The following is an 11,521-nucleotide window of genomic DNA, read 5'->3' on the forward strand; positions in this document are numbered from 1 at the left end:
CTTGATTCTCCTCAAATCTTGTTGGATCCTGATCTCCTTAGTTTTCTTGTGGATGAAATGTTTGGAAGTTTCTGTGAGGTGTGGAGAGGTTGAAGTCGTGGTTGAGAATGAATAAAATGAAGTGGACTTAACATTTAAAGGCTTGGAGATGTTCGGTAAGTGGGACTTCCACGGACGGGGCGCACGGTCCGTGGAACCCTTTACGGCCGTGGAGCTGTCGTGGTTCACGACCACCAGCCACACTTCTGGCAGCGTTCCACGGACACGGCCCACGGTCGTGGAACATTGTCGCTGTCCGTGGAACATGGTCGTGAACTCACGAGTTCCACCGAATGGTTCCGTCGTTTCGTTTGACCTCTAATCCTTATGGAACCTTCTGAAGACTTGTTTATCATTTCATTATGAATCTCGGGAGCATCATAACTCTTCTCCACAACATTCTTAAGGCATCATTTACTCAATACTCCTAGTTTGCGTCCAATACACTAACTTATAACTCGATTCCTTAACTATTTTCTCTAACCTCGGATGCCTTTGGAATCTTAATTAGGACTATCAATTTGTACTTCCTCGCTTATCCAACCTCGTATACGTCTTCATCCTTTTCGCAGCCTACTCGCTTATATACTAAGGGGAATTTTCCGAGGTGTAACACTAAGAATCATGACTCAAGTTAGCTTATTACTCAAAAACATCATAAAAGTTGCATTTAGCCCTCATTTTCTACTTTTTTCTTCTACCCAAGTTGTTCAACGACCAAGCATTCATGATAACATGAAATAAGCATGAACACTAACCTTTTATCTCATGGGGATGAGCCTTGGAGCAGCTAACAACTTATGTGAAAACCCTAGCTTCAATACCCAAGAATCTCTTGTAGTTTACTAACCCTAGGAAGCCTTCTAACACATGAACACTTTGATTCTTGCCTCTTGATCTTTGTTTTCTCTTGGATTAGGGTGGAATATGCTTGGAGAAGGGTTTTGAGCTCTCAAGACTTGTGGAAGATGAAAAATGAAATAAATGAACAAAGGCCATCTATTTATACTAAACATAAAAATTCAGCCCGATGGACTTATACGGACCACTTATACGGTCCGTATAATATTATATGGTCCGTCTAAGTGGACCGTATAACACCACCATGGGAAAGTCCCTTTCTGATATAGGTCAAGTTATACGGACCCCCTTATATGGACCGTATAAGTGGTCGTATAACACCACCAAGAAAATGACCCTTTCTGTGAAGGTCATGTTATACGGACCGTATAAGTGGCCGTATAACTCCCAGTTGCGCGAAACTTCCTCTCGATGATTCGTTTGACTTCCAATCCTCGTGGAACCTTCTTGGCACTTACATAATACTTCATTAACCATACAATAGGCCCTATAGCAGCCCCTCAAGACATCACAAAATAAATATTAGCTCAATTATGGTATGCACCTTAAGCTATCTAATACTTCACTTAATCTCGTAAGGATTTCATAATCACCTTAAGCTCACATTAGCCTATCCACAAGGCAACAAATCAGAAATTTCCGAGGTATAACAGGATATGTATTTGTAAGATTTATCAAAAGTTCTTATTCTTCAGGAATGAAACATACCTGGGCGTGCATCAAGCATATTAAATTGTGATAGCTTGGAACCTCTTGTAATATATTGTTACTTCAGGAACAAATCGAGGCATATAATATAGAGAATTCTTCTCTGACATATCTTCAATTATAATCACAAGCTTATAAAAATATTGCCATTGCCGGTGGTTATAGACGTAAATAAATTTCATTATATAATGAAACTTACAAGATACTGCCACTTAATCTTACAAGTTTAAGTGATTAGAAATTACTTTACCTGTGATTGCCGCCACTGCAGACATTAGCCGCTTAACATAACAAGAGATACATGCCTCAAGAACCTTTCTTTATGCAATTGAGAGCTTAATAAATGTCCAAAAGTAGTAAGATTTACAAGAAACGAAAAATGAATAATATCCATACAACTAATGTTTAAGCCATGAGAAATTAAAGATGGCTAAAGGCATGTGAAAAGAATCTTTGCAGATTCATTTGCTCTCCCGCAAGATTGAGAAAATGAATACCGCGGTTATGACTTTAAAGAAAACACACCTGGTAACGAAGAGTCAATCGGTAATGAAAAGAGAAAACTTATTAATGGTGGCTAACACCGAAATAGTTTACGCACCAAATTCGAGATGTATGATAACTTTGTTATATTTTATATTAGAGTCTCGTATTGATAACGTGTTATGAAATAATATTAAAAGTACACAACAACAAAGAAATATAGCCAAAGAAGCTTGGGATAGAGAGAGATATTTTATTGCTCTTTCAATTGTTGTACAAATGAACTGAATTGACTTCCTATTTATAGAAGAAAGGAAGCTCTTCATGGAGGCTTTTCGTGGAAGGCTCGCTACAAGACTATTCGGAAAATTTCTTCGGCACAACTGCAAGCTCCCCGCTTGAGCTACTCAAGACTATTCGAGAAGTCAACGGCAAGTTCTCGCTCTTGTGAGCAAATTTCTTGCAAAAATTACCAGGAAATACTTCGCAAGATGTCTGCTTGATTGTAAGCTTATCCAAATGATTGTGTATTTCAATGCACATCCACAATACTGTATATTTATAACAAACACTACTTATTTTTTAATTTCCTCTCCTCTCTTTCCTCTTCAATGTTTCATGATGTTTCTTGGTCTCTCAAACTCCACATCCATTTTCTCTCACTTTGACTTTTTCGGGGAGATGCATTTCATTCTCTTCTCGGTATCTTAAATTATACATTGAGTATACAATTGTGAGACTTCTTGTCATAAGATGAAGGGTAAATTTTATATACGGTCATATAACTATTATTTTTTAAACTAAAGTCACTTAATTTTGTTTTTTAATATAAAAGTCACATAATTATCAACTTTTTTCCACTAAAATCACTAAATATATTTTTTTAACACAATAATTATAAAATTTTGAGCTTACTAACACAAAAATTACACCTATCAAAAAATCCAACTTTCGCTGGGTAATATTTTTTTTTTTAAAATCTTATAGAAGCAAATCCAACTAAAAAGAACCTGGCCTGGCTCAAACCTCATATGCATATACTAAAATATTAAGAAAACAAAACCAATCATTCCACAAAATATATTATCCTTCTCTCTAGGGTTACTCAAGCCGAAAAAGTGTGGAAATAAAATGTTCATTCTAAAACTAAGTCATAATTTTAATGCAATTTTTATTTTTTATTTTTTTATATGATTCATTTTCATGAGCAGAAATAAATGTTGTGGCTTGTGATGTTAACTGCTGGAATTCCCTTGATTGTTGTACGCAAACAAGATGTATCGGAGGAGGACATCCGTAGATAAGGTTTTCCTTGATTATTTAATTATATGCTCAACGACTAAAATTTTTGGAGAGTTGTTCTTGGAAAAAATTTACCTTCGTAATATTGTATTGCTTGATGTAAATTTTTGTTAACTTACCCGAAACAACTTCTCTTTTCAATGTTAGGGGATATTGGCCTTTTTAAAAAAATACATATATTAAAAAGTGTTACATTTTGTTGGATAGTAGGAAATTGAAATTTCACCCTTTTAGTATTTTAATATCTGCATATGAGTTTTGAGTCTGGTATTCTTTTAAATTGGATTTACATCTATTAGATTAAAAATAAAAAAATAAAAAAAAATATTACTCATCGGAAGTTGGATTTTCCGGTAGGTGTGACTTTTATGTTAGTAAGCTTAAAGTTTTGTAACTTTTGTGTTAGAAAACATAGTTAAGTGACTTTGGTGAAAAAAAGTGATAGTTATGTGACTTTTGTGTTAAAAAACATAGTAAAGTAATTTTGGTGAAAAAAATGATAGTTATGTGACCATCTATGAAATTTAGCCGAAGATGAATTTTGGACTGACATGGAATGCCAAAAGCTTTTTGTTTCTTTACTAAAATTGATTCAGAAAATTTTGTTCTCTCTATTAAAGCTGATGGATGTGAAAGTTACTAAAATTGATGGATTTCTTGGTTGTGATGTGATGATATTACATTCCAAGAATCATGATTAATCGTCAGAATTCGGAAAGCAAATAAATTTGATTACAAATTTCACTACTAGAAATTAACTTTTGTTAGAGTTAAATATGATTTCAACTTTGTCTTTAACAATTTTATTTTCATGAGAGATAAGGGTCAAACACACACCCTACTATCATTTTTTTTTTAGTTTCATACCTAAACTATTATAAGATTGAGAAAACTACCTACACTATCACTATTTAGTTTGCAAAACACACTTGAACTAAATGTGTGAACTCACTCTCCAAAAGGCAAGTGAAGCTGAAGTTTTCTCAAAAAAATTATCCAGATGACATAAGCAATGCTATGGTGACACCTACATGGATATTAAAAAATAATATTTTTTTTATAATAAAAAAAACTGTATATTTTTTTAAAAAAAATCAGCATTTAAAAAAATGAAAAAAATATCAAAAAATTTAGAAAATCAGAAAAAAATGATTTAAAAAATGGAAAGTTGATTTTTTTTTTTTTAAAATGTGAAAACTAAATAATCAGTTTTTTTTTTTTTAAATAACTTTTCCATTTTTTAAACTATTTTTTATTTTCTATAATTTTTGATATTTTTTTACAAAAATTATTATTTATAAGTTTGTTTTTTAAAACAAATAGTTTTTTTTTTTTAATTTCCATGTAGGTGCCATTGTGACATTATTTATCCACGTGGACAACGCTTGACAACATTTTTATATAAAATGAAGAGTGTAGATCACATGCCATTCAAGAATAATTTGAGGTGTGTTTTGCAAATTGGATAGTGATAGTGTAGGTAGTTTTCTCGATCTTCTGATAGTTTAGTTATGAAACTAAAAAAGAAAAAATGATAGTTGGGGTGTGTTTTGGACGCTTATCTCTTTTCGTGATTGTAATTTATTCAAAGGAGGTACTTCAGTACTAACGTCATAAAAAGTTATTATACTTAACCCTTGAAAATTACCTGTTTAACCCTTTGATTGAGCTATAAAATAATATAATAGTCTAATGACTGGTATAACATAACATCAAGTTGGTACCATCTCAAGGCCAACAAAGGACATTTTGTTTTCAAGAATCCTTAATATTATAGAAAGAGAGATAGAGAACTCTTAAAATTATAATGTTAGAAAACATTGATAAGTCGTCGATGAATTTGAAGTGGGCAGTGTGCTTTAGCGTTTCAATAATTGTCAATCTCATATGTCTTGTGTTAATAATTTGCAGCAGGCGTACTGAGAAGCTAAGCTGGACAAGAGAAGCAGCAACAGCAGCAGAGAATGTTGCCTCTGTTAGTTGCTCAGGCCATGGAAGGGCTTATTTGGATGGCTTAGTCACTGAAAATGGAAAGACTATTTGTGAGTGTAATGCATGCTTTACAGGCCCAGATTGCTTTGTCTTTACACCCAATTGCTCCGTTAATGCAGAGAGGTAATTCGACAACACTTGAAATTAAGATGATTGTGTCATTACTGAAAAAATGGGAATTTTTGACGATCTTTACATTGGAAATCTGATGAAAATGTAACTGTTGCTACCAAAGCCATAAAAATTCTAAATTTCCAATGTATCGTTTGTTCAAAAACTCGTGTTTCTTCAATAATGCGTGTATACTAAATCATAAATAGCATAAATTAAACTAATACAATGACAATCTTTCTTTTTTAATTTGTTACAGTGGAAATCCAATGTTTTTAGAGCCATTTTGAAATCAAAATGCGGGGAGTAGTGGCATTATGGTGGCTGGGTGGCACAGAATGGGATATGAATTTGAGGAAGGCTCTCTCATCTCCAAGCAATCGGAGAATGTAATCCACAAATTGCATGACACTGTTGAAAATGCAAACACATCCAACAAGTACATACTATTTGGTGCTGGCTCGACTCAGCTTCTTAATGCGGCGGTGTACGCTCTGTCCCACACCGCCAATTCATCTTTATCTTCATCACTTGCCAAAGTTGTTGCTTCCGCTCCTTACTACCCAATTTACAAATCGCAAACAGAGCTTTTGGATTCGAAGAAATACAAGTTTAGTGGCGATACATCCTCGTGGAAAAACAAAACAAGGAGTACCAACTTCATTGAGTTTGTGACTTGCCCAAACAATCCGGATCGGCAACTAAACAATGCAGTCCGTCAAGGAAAACTTGCAAAGCATGTTTATGATTTAGCTTACTATTGGCCACATTACATTCCAATTCCAACTCGTATGGATAAAAACCTCATGTTATTTACACTTTCTAAGCTCACTGGTCATGCCGGTAGCTGATTTGGGTAACACCTTTAAATTTATCACGCATGTTTGTGTTTTAATAATTACTATAGTAAGTACGTAACCAATGGCTTTAATTAATTTTCTCTTATATATAGATGGGCCATAGTCAAAGACAAAGCTGTCTATGAAAGGATGGTGGAATACATAAATTTAAACACGTATGGTGTTTCACGTGAGACACAGTTGGGAGCTTTGAAACTCTTAAATGTTGTGCTACAAGGAGATGGAAGAAAAATGTTTTGATTTGCACATACAACGATGTTGTCTCGATGAGAAAATCTCACTGAAATCTTGTCAACATCAAAACGCTTCTGAATTGAAAAACTCCCCTCACAATACTGTGCATTTCCCAAAAAAGTTAGAGCACCTTCTCCGGGTAATTTCTCTTTACCATAGCTATTTGCATTATTTAAGAATCAACCACGACAAGTGCAAATTCAGTTTTTCATATAGTTTTTTTTTTTTTGCATGGATAAAATGTGAGGAACGAGAAGATAGGGACTGCTACAATGTGCTGAGGGAAGCAAATATTATTGGCCGAAAAGGTGCTGCATTCGGAGTTGAAAATCGTTATGTTCGGCTTAGGGTTGTGAATAGCAAAGATGATTTCGATTTATTGCAGCAACGATTGCAAGATCTAGTGTCTAAAGAACTATCTGTCGTACATCGAGATTGTCACGTCAAAACTATTCTTATTTCTTAGGAGAGAAACACTTGGACACAATTCAACTCTTCAAGGATAGTCTAGGTTTCCGTTTTCATCTTTTCTATTGGGATTGAATAAATACTTTAGACACTTCTTTCGCGTGCTTCTGTGTCTTTAAAGTTTGTTTAATTGATGTTTTTATTAAAGTCAATACAAGTCAATAAAGTGACCGGGTTAAAATCAAGAGACTGGAGGGGTTCCTCACAACTTTTCCTTGGTCCAGAGTTTCCTTAATCGGAATCTCTGTCGCAAATTGAGTTTTAATCAAATGTGTTTTGATAGGGATGTTGGTTTAAAGTGGCTTGCCGCAACAAAACTCATTGCCAAGTGACGACTCCTTCATTTCAATCCCTTTTGAAACTTGTATTGAAAACCCTTTGATCATAAAATTAATAATATTCTTTTCAGAGTTGAAAAAAAAAAATGTGACAACTCTGGTAATGTAGTAACTTTTATCACTTTTTACTCTCTTACAAGAGAACTCAATTTTTTATTTTTTTTTTAAAAAAAAAGTACTCAAAATTTCTTAGTGTCATTTTTGTGAGCTAGGAATATTACCCAAGTAAAGCGAGAGTAATCTTCGGTAACAAATGCATACATTTTTCTCCTATACTTGCAGTTCTAGTTGGACCAAAGAGGTCCATAAGCAAACAACTGTGGTTTAGAATAGATACAATATCAATTGATAAGAAAGAGAACATGATTTGCTTATCGAGTGGGCATACATCACAATGTGATTTTTGGTGAAATTTACTTTTGAGAAGAACGATAACTAAATAATGATTGAATAATTTCTCAATTAAATGCACCATGATCGAGTTTCTTATGTCAAGTTAGCCGTCGAAATGGATGCTAGACAAATATGTTTATCTAGATTTTCAACAAATCAAGTATATAAATATTTCAGTCTCTACTTCCTGGTGGTATGGCTTTATCTGCTTTGTCTTCAATCATACAAAAACTTTCCTTAAAATTTACTTCGTATCTGGAGTCACATAGTAGGTTGATGCTTAGCAAGTTTTACTTAAGTCCAGGGGCGGAGCTACAGGGGTGCGAGGGGTGGCAACCGAACCCCCTTCGTCGGAAAATTGCACTATATATATACTGCGAATTTTTTTATTCATGTACAAATATTATTTTTGCATCCCCTTAACAAATGGAGATTGTGGATCACTGGATAAGGCGCCTGTGAATGAGCCCGCAGTCGCGGGTTCGATTCTCGGCAATGACACATTTTTTTACCTTTTTCATCCAGTCCCTTAAAAAAAAAAAAAAAACGACGTCACTTTATTTATTATTATTAAAAAAAACGTGGGCCATTTGGGATATAGAATCCCTAAATTCAAAAGTGTTAACATTGTTCATTTGTTCTACTTCTACTGTCTACTGCGCCTCCTCTCTGTCATTTCTTCTTAGCCCATGGCTTCCAATTCTAAGGTATTTCTTTTTTTTTTCCCTCCTTTTTTTTAACCATACTCAAAATCACAATAAATCCATTATTGTTTCTTGTTAGTTGTTAATCAACTCATTTTGTGAAATGGGTAGCTGACCCGTTTTCCATCCATGAACCCCAAGCCTTGATTGTTTTAATTTTTAAATGTTGTTTGTTTGCAAAATTGGTCTTCTAGATATTTATTTTTAGATAATAAAAGAATCAAAGTGTAGATTTTTATTTAGTAAATAGTAATCAATTCCCTTTTATGTGTGTTGGATTGTGGTTAAGTTGTTTTCTTGCTTATTGAGACATTTGGTAGATTTTTTGAAATGGGATATGCTTAAGGAGTTAAGGTTACTAATTGTTTTTTGTTGTATTGCTATATACAAGATTGAGTTTTTATTCTCACAGTTAGATGTTCTTAAATAGGCTTTATTTTATTGGCTTTTAAGATTGACATTGTGTCTTTAATTCTAACTAATTTTTTTATTATAATTCAGTCTCAAAAGTCAGTGAAGAATTATTTTACCAAAGTTCCAAAATCAAGTTTGGACTCTCATGATCAACCTAATCTAGAAAAAGATGTGTTTACTAGGATCTCTAATGATGTTATTATAAAAACATTTCAAGGAATGAAACCTCGTCGTGTACAGTTGTAGTAATATACTTGCACTTTCAATAGAGAATTGTGTTTGTTTTGATTTCTTCGCGTGTTTATTTTTTAATTTTCTTGAACCCCCTTATCAAATATTCTGGTTCCGCCCCTGCTTAAGTCCATCTACGAGATATACTTCAATGTAACCAGATGAGTCATTGAATGAAGTGGTTCCTGTACTAATGACTTTTCCTTTTGATCTATCACCATATCTGAAAATTTCTCCATCCATTCTTGTGATTTATTTGAATAATTTCTTGTCTCGTGTCATGTATCTGGAACATGCACTATCAAGGCATCACTTCCCATTTGTAGTTCTTCTTGCGGTGTTCCCACAAAACATAGTTATTTACTTCCTTTTAGGTCCCCAAGCTCCCCTGGGTCCATTTTGGTTAGATTTGAAAGTACTTGTGTCACCTTGGGATCTCTAAACTCATACATGATTATCTGCAAAATAAAATATACACTTTGAATACTTATGGGCTTACAACATTAATGTTTGGTCGAATACCTTGCGATAAACTCCTATATTTCATTATTACATATTCCTAAACAAGTTACTAGATAACAAGAATAAAGATTTTCTTCTTGATGAGATCGATAGTGATGATAGTGACGATCTTGCTTCTAGTAATGATATCAATCGTGACTTTGATACGGAGCTGAAACTGCTGACTAGGATGAATGGGCTAACTATGGATATGATGCTGGAATAGACCGATTTTATATCACCTTTCAATTTGATTTACCAAAAGTAATATCTCCTTGCATAATATGGGTTCTAAACATTCATAATTTGGATGTGAATGAGTCGACTGACTTAACATGAGGGAAAAGATCTTTCATCAGTGACTGACCCATGGTCGACTTACTCTGAGTAAGTTTATCACTGGAAATTTTATTTTTAGTTGACTTGAAAGGATGAGGCTACTAGTTTGACCTGACATAACCATGACAGGCGAATTTATACAAGCCATTTATCTATAGTTGCAATTCCTTAATTTCTTCCGGAAGAAAATATCTTTCAATCTCACATACTTCGAGTTTGATTTTCCGGTCTTTGTTTTATCGTCTTATTTCTTGAGTTCATCAAGAACCCTCTGCAGATCTTCTAGAGCATCTTGAAGTTCATTGCATTTTCACAATCATGGGTCTACCTCACTTGTTTCGGTAAGAGCCATGAAACATATATTTGCAACTTCTTCATTTTCATTGTCTGACATGTCTTCATCACTCCAATAGCTGAAGGATTTGTTCCCTTGATAACCTCTTGATGGTTTTCTTTTAAGTTCTCGAGTATGGCCATATTTTCAACACTCGTAACATCTCTCCTGATATTCTTTTCTTGCTCGTTGGATTGTTTTCCTATTCTGAAATTGGTTCTGCCTTTCTTGTTGTTTATAGATCTTCTCATCATGTTGGAAATGGTGCTGGATATCATAGCGATATCTTGTTTGTGCTCTTCTTTTCCTCCAGATTCAATAATTGCCCCTACACTCCTTTTCTTTTCTTCTTGACCACGTTTTTTCAGATGGATTTCTTAAAAGCAATGAGACTCCACGAAGTTCATCATATGGAGCTTTGTTTAGATCTAGTATTTCTAGAGCTACTACTTTATTTTCCCATACGGAGGGTAGACTTCGCTTTATTTTCCTGACTTACTCTCCAGTTGAATATGATTTTCCGAACGCTTTTATCTCCGAAAATCTTGCTGAGTTGAGCAAAAGCATTTCTTCGATGGCGTCTCCTTCCTTCATTTGGAACAGTTCATAGTCGTAGAACAGTAGGCTGATTCTAGTCTCTTTTACTTTGTGAGTGCCTTTGGTGGTGACTTCCAATTTATGTCACATTTCTTTAGTATTCTCGCATCTTGAGATTTTTTTTCATACTTCTCTCCGCTTATTGCATTGTACATGAGAGTTTTTGCTTTTGCATTTATCTTCACAACAATCATTTATTCATCTGTATAATCATCAACATCTAGGGAATTAATAAGCACACCTTCCATCTATTTCTATATTTTGGAGCTTGAGAGAGCAAAGTCTCCCATTTTGATGATAGGCCAGATTTTGACATCGTATGATTTGGCTTAGATTTACATCCAAACTTTCAAGTGGGAGAAGTGTTGATCATTGAAATACGCTGGTGTTGTTTGTGATGTTCCCTCTTGAAATGAAGTTCCAACAACTAGTTAGACATGATCCTTTCTCAGTAGTTGTTCAGCAAAAAAAATTGAGACTAAGCTCTGATACCAATTGAAAGCACAAGAGTGGGGTGAATTGTATCCTTTTCTTTTTCAGTCGACCAGACTCAAGGGTTAGTCGATATAAAGTGTTATATCCCGCATTTTTGTGCAATCGGATAATTCGAGA

General features: G+C 34.2%; 1 protein-coding gene across 1 annotated transcript; it reads left to right on the forward strand.

Moving 5' to 3' along the window:
• Positions 1-5,761: 5,761 nt before the first annotated feature.
• Positions 5,762-6,608, forward strand: LOC132047979 (tryptophan aminotransferase-related protein 4-like). The gene has a single exon (XM_059438932.1). The coding sequence runs from the start codon at positions 5,814-5,816 to the stop codon at positions 6,345-6,347; it is 534 nt and encodes a 177-aa protein (XP_059294915.1). The 5' UTR covers positions 5,762-5,813; the 3' UTR covers positions 6,348-6,608.
• The last annotated feature ends 4,913 nt before the right edge of the window (positions 6,609-11,521 follow it).

This window comes from Lycium ferocissimum, chromosome 2, assembly GCF_029784015.1.
Source record: "Lycium ferocissimum isolate CSIRO_LF1 chromosome 2, AGI_CSIRO_Lferr_CH_V1, whole genome shotgun sequence".
In the NCBI taxonomy this organism is placed as follows: Eukaryota; Viridiplantae; Streptophyta; class Magnoliopsida; order Solanales; family Solanaceae; genus Lycium; species Lycium ferocissimum.

Bases quoted from the DNA above. Each gene is read 5' to 3' on its own strand.
- LOC132047979 (XM_059438932.1), top strand. From the start codon at position 5,814: ATGGTGGCTGGGTGGCACAGAATGGGATATGAATTTGAGGAAGGCTCT.